The sequence below is a fragment of the Xiphophorus couchianus genome, chromosome 16, assembly GCF_001444195.1.
Source record: "Xiphophorus couchianus chromosome 16, X_couchianus-1.0, whole genome shotgun sequence".
Classification (NCBI taxonomy): Eukaryota; Metazoa; Chordata; class Actinopteri; order Cyprinodontiformes; family Poeciliidae; genus Xiphophorus; species Xiphophorus couchianus.
In genome coordinates, this window is record NC_040243.1 from 11951082 (window position 1) to 11969139 (window position 18058).

The following is an 18058-nucleotide window of genomic DNA, read 5'->3' on the forward strand; positions in this document are numbered from 1 at the left end:
GATTGTTTGTCTGACTTTTCATAAGCATTGGCTCTGTGATTTGATGACATCTTGTCCAGTGTGTAACCCATCAGTCACCTGCTGACCATTTGAGAAAGGCACCTGCTGTGCCGTGACAATGAAGTAGAGCAGAGATAGAAAATGAATGGATAAAACAATTAATGTTTAAATACTATTATGTATTAGGTGTTAAAATATGTCAAGAATGTTGGTTGTACATACCTATTTTTTCCATATTTAAATAATTATAATAAAGCTTAATAGTACCTTAAAGGCACTTACTGTGGTGTTATGTTACATGTTGTATTAGAAATAGGGATGTGCTGCTGATCCAAGTCCCTGAAGGAACTAAACTTCCAATACCTGTTGTTGGTCTACTGCTTGTGGTTTTGTCAGACATGCTTGGAAACTCCCAAACAGCTCTGAGTGTAAGGAAGAGAGACTTGTAAAGAAATCAGCTGAAACACTTCTTATTAAATTTGATGACTTTAAAAGCAAAGCACCAAGTGCATATAGCATTTTCTACAAGTTTTGGAGTTCAAAGTGAAATATCATTTAAGCCAAATTATCAACAAGTCAAATCAAAACCGAGCTGACTTTAGATTAGAAACAACTTCAGTACAAGATCATCAGATAGGACAAGTTGTCTTTAACAAGAAATAGAAATACATTCAATCACATCTTAGATCACATGTTGTTGGAAGGTTTTTTTTTTTAATGTGTTGAGGGTACATGCTGATAATGTCCTACAAAGTGTCAAGATGAACCAAAACAGCTGTTACTATAAAGAAAAATGAAAAGAAAATTTACGCTGTTGTGATATTTGTCGTTTATGCAAACTGAGTAGACTGCTTCATATTTTATTTTTCAGTGCTACAATATGAATAAATAGAAGTATGATATACAATGCCATGGTTTTCTTAAGAACATTTGAACTTGTTTGTAGCTGTTAAAATAAAATCTATTCTTTGGAAAACACAAAAAGGTGTATTTCTTAAAAAAAAAAAAAACATTTCTGTTTGTATTCTTCTCATCACAGAAGTCTTATACTGAACATCTTTCTGTGCTACATGTTCATACGGATAGTTTTTGGCACCATAATAATATTATTACTGATATTAAAAGTGTGTTAATACATCTTAATAGAAACCATAGATTATCATAAAACATTATCTTGCCTTATTATTCAGGGTTCATGCTAATTATTTCGGATGGAGCCCTGAAGGCACCAGTTAGGCAAAATGAATGAGTCACTGGAGATTTTAGGGAAGACTTGAGTTTTGTTTTTAAAAAAAATGTTATTTTGTCCCCCTCTGCTGGACGTAAATGCAATAACATGTCACCCACTTACATGTTAAATTTGGATTTAACATGAATCTGCTTAATGCAGAAACTGAAAATAAAATGGCAAATCAGTGCTTGTAATGCAATCTTTGAAGAATTGAATACATATAGCCCACAATTAAAAATAAATTATTAAATACAATTGCACTCATACATGTACAGTAATTCTAAATAGCATCCAAATGTGAGACTATATATCATTAGTCTTGTACGATATTATACTTTCAGTCTTTATATTCCTGTTAAGTGGTCCAAATATAATTTATTTGCAGCAAAGATCAGTAATTGCAGTATTGATTATTCTACAAAGTAACTGAGAAAATTAGACACTGATGTTTCCTCACATGCAAGCACCAGCAGTTTTGTCCCGTTTTAAGTTTGTACGTTAATGTAACACAACAACTGCGCCTGTTATATTAGGAGCATATATGTTGTGGCATCTGGGAGTTGTGGAGTGATGGACTTTTTCAGAGAAGATTAGTCTGGCTCCTGTTGTTGCTGGGGTCAAGAAGTGTAGTGGAAGTGTAGCTGTCAAATGTTCATCTTTGGATCAAACACCAGGCTTTGTGCAAGCCTCCACTGTGAGATGCACTTCAAGCAGAAACACAATCATGGTTTGTGTTTAAAATAAGCTTCCACTGCAGAAAGAAATCACAGAAGTAATGCATCAGAATAATTCTGTGAGTCAAAAGTGACCAATATCACTTAATTACCGGTAATCAGCTTACCTGCATACTCCTGTGGCAGCATCGGTCGATTTATGACAATCTGAAATGCTGCCATCCAGCTTTTCTGATCCTCTGCGGTCACACAGGCGAAAAGAAACTTCCTGTCTGGAGTCACTATAGTGATTCCAAATGGCCAGTGGGTCCCCTGAACGTTGGCAGGAAGGCCAGGATGGACAGTGTAGCTGTTTTCTTTACTGCCGATGAAAACCTCACCTCGAGCGTAGGCATCCTATGAACACAGAAAGAGTCGCACAGATATTACCATGCAAAACATGGTAACATGCAAACATGTAAAAAGCTACATGGCTGTCCTGATAAGTTAGGCACCACAAACCAAGTAAATTTGTCTTTTTAGTTATTTTGGCTACTTTCACGTAAAACTCATTTCTACTCTAAACAAGAGGTACAGCAGCATCTCCTGGGGACTGAGGTAAACTACAGCATTGCTCTTGAAATTTTTGAGTATGTACCAGCGGATCCTTGAAGTACATGAGCCTCCTGTCATCCATCGTAAACCACCTCTTCTTGAAACCTTCAGTATGCTATAAGACAAAAGGAAAGGTTCAACATAACCATCGATACATTCAATTTTACATCACTATTGTCAATTATAAGTTTACATTGGGGTTAATGACTGGGAATAAGCATATCACCTTTGGCCCAGTCTTCTCCATGTAACCCTCGTTTATGTAGTTCCTGGTCAGCTTTGGCAACAACTAGGAAAAAAAAAACATCATGACTGCAAACTTGAAAGTATTTCGCTGAAATTTTGTTATAGCAGCAACAATGAGTAGCACTTATTTGTACAAAAAAAAGAAGAAATTGGTACAGGATTTTCAACATTTTTACAAAAAAAGATTTTTGAAAGTTGTGGAGTGCATTTGTATTCAGTCCTCCATAATATGAAAGCCCATACAAAATTCTGATTAACCAATTCTTTTTAGGAGTCACCTTATTTGTAATACAATACAATACAAATACACCACATTTTCCAGATTTCAGTGTGAGAATAATGCATAATTTCCTTTCCATTTCACAATTGTGCACGACTTTGTGTTCTCTATAGTACACCATTCCAGGAAAGTGCAGTTTGTTGTCATAAAGAGACAAACATGTGAAAAAGTCCACATATATGTCTGTCATCTACTACGGTATATGTTTAAAGGTATTAACCAGGGACATAACAAAGCAAAGAAATAAACTCTTAAAAAGAAAAAAAGATACTTTTGGTGAAAAGCAGTCAGAATTACAAGAATCCTTAGGAGGCCCAAAGGCCTTTCTACATTTTTGCCTGCAGCAACAGAACTCTAGAAGAACTTCAAAATGGCCTTCACAGCAGTGGATTTGTCAGCCTATAACATTATCACAGTGTCAAGGATTCACACTGTCTAATAACCAATAGGAGAGAAAGTGTGAGCGCCAGTTCTCATAGTAACAACCCGGTTTCACACCTGCTTCTCAAACTTTTTATAGTTCGTTTTAATAGTTTCAGCTGCAACCTTGTTAATACTGTGGCATATACTGTATATACTGAGTTATAAACTGCAACATAAGAATGAATCATCGTATAAAAACCTTTTTTTTTCTGCTCACAGTCCAAGTTTAAGGCTCTGGCATTGGAGATGATCTACTTCATTTTTATTTTACTTGCAAAAGCTATCATTATTCATACTCATAGTTCTGAATGTCACAAGCTACACTTAGTCACATTTTAATTCATTTTTAGTCCTCTAGGGATTAAACTGACAAGACTTTGAAGAATATATTATAGAGACTATGATCATGACCAAAATTTTACTGTTGAATTCAAGGCACGCTGTCTTTTTAATGAAACTATTTAAAATGCAATTCCATTTCCATGATATTCTCTTCTCAAGATTTTGCAACAATGTCATAAATATGTCTTTTTGGTGCAATTCAAAATACAGCATTGAATTAAACATGTTTAACGTGAAATTTTAGACTTCTGACAGTTTAAACAAAACAAGTGTGGATTTGACAACTGATGCAGTGATGTTCAATGCATGCAATTTTTGATTTTCTTTTCTTTCCGGGCAACATCATGTTTTTAAATCTGTTAGACTGTCTCTGAGAAAAAGTCCAATTAAAATAGAATATTTAGCAACCTCTACAGGATACAATATGTTTAAGGTTCAGTCTTTGTTCCCTCATCTGTCAAGTTGACATTATTTTACATTTACTCTTGAAGCAGAGGTTTTCAGATATTCCAGTCCAAATACTGCTACCAAAGTTACTCTCGAAATGTAAAAGTTATTAGGAAAACATATCATTTTAGAAATACCTATGTAGTCATATGAATTCTGCAGACATATACTAAACATATACTCACCTCAGAGTTTGGAGCACCGGGAAATGCCACCTGCAGGTAGTGATATCTTGAACCTCTGATTGCATTGAACCAGTCAACCATTTCCTTTAGGACAAAACATCAGGAAGCATCAGAAACCAAGTCACTTCCAGCTCTCCCTCTGTCACATTTGACACAGATGACTCCAACACAGTACATGATATTTATTATGGCTTAAAATGTTTGAGTTGAAGGAATTCTGACTGAAACATGCTGACCTTGCCGTCCTCATGATAGACAAAGATATTCCTGGTGCTGTTATCCTTCAAATAGGTAATCTGTAGCCCATGGGCAATGCCAGTTTTAGCTGGCTGAAAAGTAGCATTCACTGTGCTGATCTTCATGATCGCTTTGGGCTCCCTGGCCTGGTGGGAGAAAAACAGGAGTATGGTAAGGCATCATGCTTTTAAGTCCTAAGTTATCAATTTCATGTAAAACAATTTAAAAAAAAAAAATGCAATAGCTGAACCCATCCTGAACATTATGAGGACTTGAATTTGCTCATTTAGTTCATAAAATTTCCTATGTGGCATTGTGCAAAGAAACACATAAAAAACCAACTCACATCGTGCTTGTTGAAGTATTTCAGGACACCTTCACGTTCCGTCAGGATAAATTTTCGACTGAGGTACTGGCCGTTGTCTCTTCCTCTTTTCCATAAGCATCCTTCCCTGTAGCCTGCCAAAAACAGAGTCACAAAGATCTCTCTGTAATTAAGGATTCAAAACACACAAAAATGGAGCAATACACATACCGAACCTCTCTTTTTGTTTAGCTGATCCATGATTCATTCAACAAACCTGTAGGTCAATATATCTATTCACAATGGCAGTGCAATATCAGAGCATGCAGTATTACAACGTGATGTTCTTTTAAGCATTTATTGATATTGTTATGAACAATTTATATGCATTTTGGTGAGAACAAAAGTCCATTAAAAGAGGTCAGGAGTGATGATTAAAAAACACTGAGGAAAATGTGGGTCGGTTGCCAATGCTCTTGTCATTGAAATGTGACAACTGAACATGTTCCTTGTATTGGGCTCCTTTTCTTGTCTGTATTGTGGATAAGATCATAAACATATTTTATGACACTATATATTCACATGGGAACATTATCTTCTCTTCTCAACAAGTAAAAAAGAAAGCAGCAATTTCTGCTTTTTGCGCTGCTCTTGCTTGTATTTACAGCTGTGAGAGTGTTTCTTCAATGAGATGCAGTACATGATGGTACTGAAATGTTTTCAGTCTGCTACTATTGTGTGAAAAGCACATCGAGTTAAAAAAAGCCCTCAAAGTTTAAACAAAAACCGGAAAAACAATAGCTTTTGGCGTATGTGTGTCTGCGCATGTCATACATTCACCCTTTTAGCGTATGTGGTCAGTCTTAATCAGCAATGGGAGGAAGAGCGTCTGCTATTAAAAGATATAAATAATTCAGCTTCAACTGATTGCTTCCAGAACCAGCCAGAACATCACTAAAGCAAGCACACACACATAAACACACACACTAGGGCATTTAAAAGAAAAAAAAAAAAAAAACACAGCAGAGTAGGTTTTCAGCAAAGCTTTTAATTTTCAGAAAAACTGAAGGAGTTGAGCCTTTAAATTTTTGAAGAGACAATGAACATTCATCACCTTTTTTGAAATTCACACACACACAGAAACGCCGACACACACACAATCGGACTCATCTGTCTATCTAGTCCTGGGCCTCTTCCTCATACTCACCACATCACCACAATGCCCATATTTAGCCATTATCGGAGAGAACACATTGCATTGTTATGCATGCATTTTTACATGCGTGACATCAGAATACAGACATGCAGATTCAAATTATAATAATATTAGTACATCTCGTATTCTCTGGGCAAAGTGCTGATCGATGCAGGATGCAGCACTGATTGCAAGCACAATTTTTCCCTAATAAATACTACATATTTACTTTTTGGGTTTACTATGATTCTAATTGTATATTTTAGAATGTACTTTGTTTAATTTACATATTCAAAAGTAGCTTAACGCTATAAAAGTTAACTTGTGGCTACACCAACCTACAGTTCTATAGCTATATTTTATACTTCACAGGAATTTTCTGAAAGTAGACAACATGAGAAACAACTGAACTAAACCACTTCCTCACCTAGAAACTATACTAGAGAAGCATTTCCCTATAAAGTTGAGATCACCATGCTGCATTTGGATAGAATAAAGAAGAATGCAATAAATAATAAGAACAGCCTATTCTGGTAAATGCACCAGGAAGGAAGATATCGATGTTTGCTTTGCAAGTTTGTCCGAGATCTCTCTCATTAGTTTCTTATTTCATTGTTCAGTTAAAAAGTAACCATGTTTTATCCACATGCTGCAGTAAACGCCTTGTTGAGCAATGACTTTATCAATGATTCATGGGACAGACTGCTATTATTGTTCCAGAGAGAGAGGCGTGGTCCCTCTAGTCATAATTACATCAACACAGAAAAGTGACAAAGTTCAAGACTGGCAGAAGTTGAAAATAAAATAGTGAATTTACGACTAAACCAACTGGTTTTTGTACTAGTGCAAAGTTAGATCAAGGTTTTACAAAGTTACAATTTCAAAACCACGAAGATCAAATGGTTCCAATGGGGTGAAGTCCTTGAAATAAAATGCCAAAGAAATACCAAAGAAATTTCTAGAGATAAAAATTGTTTCGAACAATTTATCAATTTATTAGCCAAAAAGTTAAACATAAAGACTTACTTTGATAGCATATTTATATTCCTTTATTTAATCAGGTAAACCCCGTTGAGATCTAGATCTCATTTTCAAGAGGGACCTGAAACAAACTTCACTCCCCGTCGGGGAATCGAACCCCGGTCTCCCGCGTGACAGGCGGGGATACTCACCACTATACTAACGAGGAGATATTTAATACAATAGTTGACCAAAGTGCTGCATAAACTCACCAGCAACTTGACTAATAAATGAAAACTACATTAAAACATGAGTAGGGGTGCACCCATTGCAGTTTTCTGGCCGATCGCCTATTACCGATTTTCTAAAAACCGTAATCTGCCGATTCTGATTTTTGGCCAATACCAATTTTTTTTGTCTGACATATTGCTCAACATAGCAAGAAAGTTGTTGAGTAGGAAACAGTGGGGTCACTATTGTTAATTATAAACGTGCAGACATAACTTGGAGGGCTGATCTGTCAGTCAAATCTTTCTCATTGGAGAGCAAAAGGACAGTGGTTGATTCTTACACATTTGCCAAGCTAGATAAGATTGGTGGATAAGATCGGGCTCATATGTGAAAATCAGCTGATCACCAATCTCCCAAAATTAAGGAAATCGGCACCGATAAATCGGTCAGCCAAACATAAGATATTGAAACTTTTTAAGTGAATAAAATAAAATAACATAATAAAACCTAATGTATTCTACTCAACTAGAACTAAAAGCAATGGAGTAGAAATTTGTTGTTAAGCTGTTCTTAAAATCACTAACAGTCTGTGCAGTTTTAAGGTACAGAGGAAGGTTGTTCTACAGCTCCATCTGCTCTACCTCTGAGTCTGGTTCCACGGATGTCATTCAACAATTGATTTGCGGATCTTAATGCTTTGGGTGTAGCGTGAGAGTGCAAAAGATTAAACAAACATGCTGGAGCTAAATCACTATGACTTTTAAAAAGAAGCAATAAAAAGAAGCAATAAACTTTGAACTGGATCAAATAGGAAGCCATACTGGAAAGGTAAGCTTAGGTGTGATGTTAGATTAGATTAGAAAAACAGAATAGAATTACAATAATCCAAGCGGGATGTAATAAAAGCCTAGGTTACTCTCTCAAATTTCAAATGTTATTTTATCAGCAGTAGGAATAATTGCTGCTTTTCCTCAATTGTGTTATATATTTTTTAAGAAGAAGAAGAAGAATTACTTTATTCATCCCAGCAGGGAAATTATTTCGTAGTTACAGCAAGAATTTTTTATACACAGATTAACACACACACGACGGGAGCTGCGTCTGCAGGCAGCCAGCTGAGCCGGCGTCATTTTTGAAGGAGGACATGGGGCAAGGGTCGTCGGGACCGGGAGTCAAACCCGCGACGTCTGCGGGTCTAAGGCCTCCAAATGTGGGGCGTGCTAACCCCCTGCGCCACCACAGCATGCACCACAGTAAGATTACAATATTAATATTTTAATATTAATACTATAATATTAATATTATATAATTATTTAATATTAATATTGTAAAAGTGGTATTTTCACACATTTTACACATGCATTGATAATAATCTTATGCCAGTTTGTGCCTGCAGGTTCCATTACTGTATTGGGCTTAAATTCTGCGAACAAAGTTACCCAGAATGCTTGCAGACAAAGAGGGCATTCTTCCTCAATGGCAAAGGCACGTAGCCACATGCTCCCAAACCTCTGCACAGTGTAAAACAAGAAGCCACAGACAGCAAGACACAGTGTTTAGCAGTCATGACACTCTGATAGCAGCTTCTAATCCTCTACCTGAAACTGAAATCAGACATTTAGTTCTTACATGCATACATTTACGTTTATGCATGATACTAATCCAAGATGCTTTAGACTATAGTGTGAAGAATAAATGCATTCTACACTGATTACTGATACTTCCAGTACCAGTAATTTAAGCTGGGAAGTGCTAAGTGTTCATTTGTTACATGAAAAACAGAGATACAAACTATGTATTGTTACTGCAAAGTTAGATAAAAATGGCCAGAAGGCAGGCTTGTTTTAAGGATGGTTCAACTGTCTTTATTTTGCAAGCTTCCTGTTTCCTGCACATATGAAACCAAGGGAAATGGTCAATTAAAGCTGATAAAAACCACCCTTAGTAACCACAGCTCAGAATAGGCAGAAAAGTGCATGTGCATATTCTTTCCTCCTTAAACTGTGTTAATGACTTTTAATACTTTACCTGACTGTTTGAAAAAGAAAAAAATAATAATTAATTAATTAAATAATAATTATTAATAATAATAATCATTTGTCATATTTATTATACATAGAAGCCACGAGATGCTAACAGATTAAAACCTTTCAGTAAAAACACAAAAACTTTACCATAACACAGATTTATTTTATTTAAAAAATATACAAGCTAAATAAATTTTAAAAACTGTGTAACATCACTGGCATTCTGCGTTTGTTGTGTACCACAATGAGTTTAATATTACCTGTTTAATTAACTGCTTAACAGGCTGTACCTTTAGAATAGTGTTACCTCCATTACACTAATGGGTATGAAAGGTTTTAGCAATTTTGAAACAGCTAGCTGGCTATCTAGCATAGACAGACAGACACAGTCATTAAACTCCAACGTAAATTTTAAAAATTAATTTAGTAAATGCAGCACTGGCATGCGAGGGTTTCCCTGTAGCTTCTCATTTTGTTTCAGCCATTGCAACCAAGAACACTGTTAATCATTTGCCGATGATGCTGGGACTTCATTCACCACTGAATCTGTTTTGCTGTGCAAGATGCAAACAATTTGGTTCCAACGCACTCAACAAGCATCTCATGCTTAATTGTACAGATACATTTCAGTCTGACCTGCAGAGTAGGGCTCCTGCCTCTCTACGCACATAAACTCCTTCCTCTCGTACTTTGCTCGGATCCACTGGTCCCGAAGGAGCCTGCAGAACACAGTGAATGGTAAATGATTAATGGTTGTTTATCTCATTTGTCTGAAGAGGAAGAGGTGATCTTTTGTGGTTGATGTCACTCCTCCAATTTAGTTTCTGAAGAAGAAGAAATCTAAATGAAAAGTCTTGCATGTGTTTTTAAACTCAGCTACCTCTTATTAAAGCCTTTTCTTCACTTAGGTTGCAAAGTTCAAATACACATTAGCTCTAAATACACATGGTTTTACAAGTACAAACTTTATAACTGTTAAGTTTGTATGCGTCTTCTTGGTAAACCAAAACCACAGATGGCATCTTTTTGTTCAGCAGAACTCTAAATATGAAGTCACCAATTATGCCTAAGCACTGACCAATACAGAAGATGATGTTTGTCTACAAAATGTAATGCAAACTTGTCTGCAGCAGTACATTTATTATTCAGAAAGCTTTAAAATAGAGTGCTGTGAAAATAAACTAGTCACCTTTTTGTCCTACTTCAGTGTTTCAGATCATCAATTAACAAACTGAATAAATCCACACAGCAATTTTCAAATTAAAATTAAAATTCTTAATGGCAAAAAGCTCTTTAAACTAATTAAGCCATGTGTCAAAAATTGCCCCGCTTAATTGTGATAAACCAAATACTTTTGTTCAGATCCACTCACCGCAACCAGGCCTTTACATTAATGACAAACTCAAGTAAAACTTAAATATAAACTGTCTGACAATTTATAATAAACACAAAATGCAAGACATGTTCCAATCTGATAGAAAAAGAAACAAACAAAAAGTAAGTACCGGTAATTGACATTTTCCAGTTTGGAAAGGTTCCTAAGTCATTTCTAAGGACTTTGGACTCCAGAGAACCAAATTTAGAGCAATTGTCTACAAGTAGAGAAAACAGAACAGTGGGTAACTTTCTCTAGAGTGACGGTCTACCAAAACTATTTAACTAATGCATTAATGACTCATACAGAAAATCACATAACAATTTAGAACAACATCTACAGCATTATACACCCCACTTGTCCTAGTTTGGTCAAACATGGTTGTGGCCATTGAGATAAAAAAAGAACTTCAATTGAGCCTGCTTTTAAAAAAATCTAGTTTACCATTTTAAAAATCTTTATGCTCTTAAATAAATTGCTTATTGATTAAAAATGGCTTAGAATAAAAAGCTGTAACCACTGTAATGCAACCTGAAATGAAAATGGTCAGATTTCACTACTTTGTGTGTCATTGTGATGCTGCGTTACAAAAAAAAGCTATTCAGACCAGGGATTAATCCAAGAAAAATGAAACTTTCAACAATTTTATGCTAAAGTGTAGTGAAAAAAAATTGTCTTACTTGTACAAGTTTGAACTCAAATATCAAACAGGACAGAAAATCCTAAGATTAAAGAGGGTCATAGAAAGAGGACTACTTACATGCAATCTTTAGACGTGGGCCGATAATAGAAGGCAGGTACTATCTGTTCATATTTGGCCTTTGCAGCATTATTCCCCACAGAATCTATAAACTATAAAGAAGAAAGATGAGAGTTTGTTTTCCACATAGCAAACACTGAGCAACATTAACTTAGCTAGCTGATCTTGTTAACTTACAATGAGTTTATATGTGCTGCGATACTGAAATGGGCCACTGTCATTAAACCCCTTAATGGTAGAGTATGATAAATATTACCACAACAAAGTCATATTGGATTTTGAGGTTGGATGAGGAGAAACGTTTGTCCTTCATTATTGGGATTATATCTTCAAGAGCCCTGCTTGTTTGTTTTTCCAAATTGAGCAGTATTTCAACATGCTATACTGTTGAAATAAAAGGTTTGTTTTCAGTGAAGTGCTGCTATAATTTTAGAGCAAAATGGCAAGACTTTGCATTGAGTAATACAGAAGAAAATAACAACAAAAGCAGAATATTTCACCTTATGAATAAGGGGGGAAACAGAAAGTTTTACCTCTGAAAGAGCAATATTGCTGCTTTATGACATCCTTCATCTTATTTGTTACTTTTATATGACAGTGATTTTCAAAACCATTAATTTCTCTTGAACTTTTTTACATTTTGTCATATTACCTAAAAAAATGGAAGTATGACGAACATGATAAATAGTTGTCCTGCTGACAGACTTTCCCACTAGAGCTGTTTAATCTCTGCAGCTCCTCCAAAGAGACCACGGACCTCTTGGCTATTTGTGTGACTAATGCTCTCCTTGCCCAACCTGTTACTTTAGGAGAATGGCCATTTGTAAATTTACAGTTGTGCCATTCTATTTACATTTTTTTGGATGAGGGCATAAACAGTGCTCCATTTAAACCACATTTTCTGTGTTCTTTGTCAAGATTCATTCACCAATATTCTCAAACAGACCTAAGAGGCCTTTGCAGAACAGTTGTATTTATACCAGAAGTGAATTACACACTCCATCTACTAATTGGGTGATTTCTTTGCATTTGATTTTATTTTTTGGTATCAAAATATGACAAAGTTCAAGGGACATAATGAATTCTTTGGCAAGTCAGTTTATAAATTTTCCAACACACTTGCACAACTGGTTGTATGGAACAATATGAGGCATAAATAATGTTACCAATATCTTGCAGAATGCACTGCTACCTTAAAAGTCTGTGTTTTTAAGAGTGGAATTGAGATCATGGACTCTTAAAAGTACCTGGGTGTTCACCTGGACAATAAAGTGGACTGGACTCACAACACTGATGCATTTTAACAGAAAGAGGAAGGGACAGAGCAAACTGCCTGCTGAAGAGGGTGAGTTTTTTGGGAGTGCAGAGGACCCTCCTGGACAATTTTTTTGACTCTGCAGTAAAATCCGCCATTTTCTATGGTGCTATAAGTTGGAGCAGCAGCTTATCTACAGCTGAGAGGAAGCAATTAGCCAAGCTCATCAGGAAAAACAGCTCTGTCCTACCCTCAACCCAGTGTATGTGGTGGGAGATAAATGAACTCTGGCTGAAATAACATCACTGATGGACATGAAGCTGTTGCAGACTTTGCAGGTTTCTTCAGTGACAGACTGCTGCATCCTAAATGCACAAAGGAGTGTTAGCGTAGGGCCTTTCTCCCAGCAGCTGTAAGATTTTATAGCCATCTTTGCTTTGTTGTTTTTTAAGCTCAAATACGTATACATATTTTGCACATTTTCAAAACAACAAATCAAACGGAAAGAGTCCACACAGATAAAAGAACAGGAGGACCACTATTGCACAAATGTTAATTTAATTTCCTGCTTTGAACAGCCTTTTGCTTCACATTTTTATGAAGACAGAGAAGTCATTTTGTTTTATGCACATTTTCTGTAACATAAATGTCTGCACATTTCCAAGATCTTAGAAACACACAAGCGCCCCTGAAAACTCGAACAAAGATGCTGGCTGTGTCGGCCAGCTGTTGGCTCACGCCTTTTAGACCAAGCTCAATTGATACTGTTGACTAGCAACAGTGATAACGTAGGAGGCAGAAAGCGACAGTGTCAGTAGTTTGAGAGGGAATAAAGGCTCTGGAAGCAGCTGTTACTCTAAGCTTTCTTTTAAATCAGAGGTGTCAAAAGAGTGCCCTGTGGGCGGTTTGCGGCCCGTAGAGGGACTTTGTGTCAATTCAAGAATAATACAGTAGCTGATGCAGATTGAAGGCTGCTTTTTTATCTTTTATGATGATGTTTCTAACTGATTAAATAAAATCTTCTTAAAAAATAAAAAAGGCACAACAAAAAGTATGTTTGCTTTTTAATAAAAGCAAAGTAAATAAAACATCCAGCTAGTGGAACTCGTCCACTAGCTGAACTCGTCAAAACTTGGCAAAATAAAGAATGTTTTTGCTTAAAGGAAGAGTGACACATGTCCTTTTCTTGTTGCTGCTGAGAATATATTGAAAGTGGTTTTTTACAAGATTAAGAAAACAGGAAACAACTCAAAACATTTTTTAAAAAATCTTTTGCCTTGGCACTATGATGTCATCAGTCTACTTAATTAAAATATTGCAAGTTCACACTATTTTTAAGCAAGTAGAAAATCAAAAAAGAATCAATAAAAATAATTAGAATAGTCAATAATAATTTATGCTCAAAGATGAAATACTGGGTCTTTTGATTTGTCCAGAAGGTAAAACAGTAAAAATAACTAAATCTCACCTCTAACTCAGAGTAGCTCCAGGGATCCAGCACTAGAGACTTTACCTTGCTTATCTGAGCAATGTTTCTATGGAGACCTGAGCAACTGTGACACACAAACACCCCCAACGTGTAGGATGCCCATTCTGGGTCTGCAATTTAATATAAAACATATATCAGAAATTAGTTGAAGTGAGCAGAGGAATATTACATGTGGGATAAATCATATGCATTGTCTGATTTCCTCAGTAGGAGTCTCTATTGTCTCTCCAGATTGTGTCTGAACTAGCTGCAAAAAGTAAAAACAATCCTAATTTTACCATTTATAGATTTCCTAAGTCTTAATTAAAACATAAAAAGATAATTAGTTGTGAAATCTCAACTGATGTGATAATCTTATTAGTAAGCAGAGATAGGAGTCTAATAGTTGAGTAGAGAATGACAAAGAGTTTTATGTAAAACTGCTGCGGATTCATCAGTCAGATTAGAGCAGAACAGAGTTGCTGTTGTGACTTTTCGGTTGAATTTAAAGTTGGCCAAGCATTTGGTTTTCTTAAACCAAACCACAATGTTTTCTTTCACCAAACACAGACTGAAAACCCCACTAACAACCACAAGTTGAAGCCCTTTCCAGAACATTTCAGCAAACAAATGTAACAATGAAGAGTTATGTTTATTTCACTGTCTCTAAGAGGTAATGGGTTCAGCGGAAGCCTTCGAGTTACAACAAAGAAGATTTCACAAAACCCTCTTCCCAAGTTAAAGAATTGTGTAATTATCTCATATTTGCATCAAGAAGGAGTGAGGTTATTGCTAAAGTTTACCAAAACTATTGACGCAAACACTTCACACAAAAGAAAGCAAAGATAAAAGGCCAAGGTGATTTATGTAGTGATGATATAAAGTATGTTTCTATTCGGTAGTCCTTCTAGAACAAAAGTGTTAAATATACTTTTTAATAAAGTATAGCTTCACTTTACTGCTTATTTCTTAGCAAGGCACTCCTGCTAAAAAGGTATTCTTAATATAAATTCTTTATATCAAGAATGAAATAAAGAATCATTCTTATTATATATAGGTCAAGTTTTCATGTTGATATTGAAATTTCTCAAAACTAAAGTATTGCATTTGCATCATTTTTGTCTTTTGTGACCTTATGTGTAATTATGGCACAAAGACCTAAGACCCTGGTCTTCAGAAATTAAAATGTTCAAATCTAGATGATTAAAGTTATTTCAATCAGTTATTCAGTGTATTAATATCCATGATTACCAGTTAAAAAGGGCATGATGCTGTGTGAAACTGTTTACGTTAAATGAGTGATAGATTTAAAGCTGAAAATTGACTTTGGGGAAAACAGATTGACAGGAAGAACATTTTCACATTTTCTCATGCTGCAAACACAAACTTTTAGCTGGATTTTTTTGTGATAAACTAACACAAAGACAGTGATAGTTTGTAGTCGTAAAAGAAAAAGTTAGAGTTATGAAGACACAGTATTCATAAGGCACTGTATGTTCATAACAAATATGAAAATCAAAAGTTTAGTATATACACTTTGAGGAGATTCTTCAGCCAAAAATTACATACAAGGTGTAGCAGTGTAGGGTAGGTATGTCTAAAAATAGAACTGTTTATCTATCCACTTACTTCTGTGGTTGTTTTTTTACTCTTCTGCATCATGCCTAAATAACTGCCTTGTTGCACTCCACACATGTGAAGTAGACAGGAAGCAGATCGCTAAATAGAAGCAACCAACTCAACTGTGATCACCACATTCACACTGAACAAGAAATTCTTGCAGCAAAGGTGTGACTTCACTCACAGACCGAGTCTAATAATTAGTTGAAGGTGAAATTAAATTTGTCAGGAGGGTATTTTTTTATAGGTTCAACCAAAGACTGGGTTTGCAAATTAGCCCTTGGCTAGAAAACCTATGTAGAAATCAAACATGTAGCATTGTTTAATGGGTTGTTCTTGGTGAAATAAACTTGAACTGAATTGAAAGGCAGGCTTCTAGAAAAAAATCGGTGTGCACCATTACACCATCACAAATAAAGACTGTGATGCAGACACATGGCTAAGCCATGCAATGGACTGAAATGGACTGAAAAAGAATAAAGATAGCAAATAACACGAGCCTTACTTCCTGCAGACCATTAAATATGCATTTAAAAAAACAAAAGAGGATGCAATTAACTGGATCTACTAAAAATGCTAATAATAACTGGTAAATTGATCAGTCTCCATTTAGCAAACAAATCTGCTAAATTTTAAGAGCATTCTTCCATAAAAAAAATAATAATTTTATGACAAAACTCTAAATTCTAGATCTTTGGGAATCATTTTCAGCAAATGAAGAAACTACAATTTATAAACTAGGCTTGGTTGCTCATGTCTCACATGAGGTAAAGTTTGATACACCAAGCATAACAGTGTAGTTGTGATCATCAGGATGTGTAACCACATGCTAGAGGAAACCAGAACTCACAGCTAGCTCAGTGAAAAAGAAAACTACGGTACATCTCATTGAAACAATAAAGTTACAAGTTTATGTATGAATTACAGCATTTTCTTTTAGAATTTAAATGCTAAATTGTTTTGTGAGACATACCATCCTTTATAATAAAAAAAAACATAATTGTTAAATAACAAAATGTAACAATTATCTAGCTAATGACAATATCAAATATGTCATTACATAGAGCAGCATAATTCCTTGAACTACTCTCGTTATTGAAGTGTCATTGCATACAATATCCCAAACGCAAATGACTGTATAGACACAATATTTGGCAGGATAGATGTTGAGTGTCATCCATGCAGACTCTGCTGCTACAATAGGTGGATGTACTTAACTTAATTTAATATCTTTGTTTTTCTTCCCTTTTTTAAAGGTTTTATTGGCTCTAGTGGCTTTTATTTGAGAAAGGTCAGACAGGAAAGTGGGTAATGAAACAGGCATCTGTGGGGTCAAACACAATGTGACCTGTTTGTAATCAGAACAGTTAACGTTAAAATGCAAACACATGTCTCACAAGTAACATTTGTATTATTAACAAAATGTTTGTAGAATTGTCATTATAGCAATCCCTCTTCAAAGTTGGCTAAAACGACATAATGTTGCACATGAGATAAAAAGGATGTTTGTATGTAGTTGCATGTATTTGGGATCTTCCTAAATATAGGAAAACTTTGAAGAAAGATACACGCCTGAATAAATAAAACGCAATAGCGTGTTGCTGCTGAAAGGATGTTGACTGAGTCAACGCTTAGTTTCATCATGTCCTGACCGCAGTGTCACTGAGGACAGAAACGAGTCTACATTGTTGCTGCTTAAGAAAAACAACTCAATAGTAATTGTGACACTATGCTTTTCTCTTACGTTGTGAGCCAGAGCATCTCAAGAAGAAGCCCGCTAGCACGGTTGAGAAATCCCCATGTGCAATATACAATACTGACAATAACTAAAAAACTGTTAACCAGCTTGACTCGGATCGCCTCAAAAAAAATCACCTGCAACTTCGCAGTCGGCACAGTTTCCATTCCCAGGTTTCTTCAGGAGCGCTTTAATGCGCTCCCTGATCTTTTCCTGCTCCGAAGACATCACAAACGCTCGCTGCTTGACCGGTTCCTGCTGAGAGGCTTGAAACCCCCTCAAATGTCATCCAAAGTAGGCTCGTTGAGCTCTCGGGAACAGGAAGATGTCTAAGCAACTTAAAAAAAGGCTGTCATTTCAGCTGGAAGAAGACACCTAGGGCATGCTCTGGTGAATGCATGTTGTCAGAGGCAAGCTCTCAACTTTGTCTCCCCATGAAGTGAGACACCCAGTGGCAGCTTTAAGA

At 35.8% G+C, this 18058-nt stretch overlaps 1 protein-coding gene and 1 non-coding gene across 2 annotated transcripts; both read right to left on the bottom strand.

Annotated features, from left to right (window-relative positions):
• Positions 1 to 716: 716 nt before the first annotated feature.
• On the bottom strand, positions 717 to 18029 carry LOC114160138 (arf-GAP with dual PH domain-containing protein 1-like). Its single transcript, XM_028042585.1, has 11 exons — positions 17730 to 18029; positions 14235 to 14365; positions 11512 to 11603; positions 10013 to 10095; positions 5006 to 5118; positions 4659 to 4805; positions 4423 to 4506; positions 2726 to 2788; positions 2543 to 2614; positions 2073 to 2301; positions 717 to 1982 (listed from the first exon to the last, which is right to left on the bottom strand). Exons 1-11 carry the CDS (start codon positions 17818 to 17820, stop codon positions 1954 to 1956), a joined length of 1134 nt encoding a protein of 377 aa, XP_027898386.1. The 5' UTR covers positions 17821 to 18029; the 3' UTR covers positions 717 to 1953.
• On the bottom strand, positions 7276 to 7347 carry trnad-guc (transfer RNA aspartic acid (anticodon GUC)). Its single transcript has one exon. It is a non-coding gene; the product is annotated as a tRNA-Asp (tRNA).
• Positions 18030 to 18058: the final 29 nt, after the last annotated feature.

What these genes read in the sequence shown, in the direction of transcription:
- LOC114160138 (XM_028042585.1), bottom strand. Translation starts at nt 17,820, where the DNA reads ATGTCTTCGGAGCAGGAAAAGATCAGGGAGCGCATTAAAGCGCTCCTG. An exon ending in CCCACGTCTAAAGATTGCAT is followed by an intron (nt 10,096 to 11,511) that starts GTAAGTAGTCCT and finishes TGTGTTCTGCAG; the next exon opens with GCTCCTTCGGGACCAGTGGA. An exon ending in CCGGTGCTCCAAACTCTGAG is followed by an intron (nt 2,789 to 4,422) that starts GTGAGTATATGT and finishes TTTTTTTCCTAG; the next exon opens with TTGTTGCCAAAGCTGACCAG.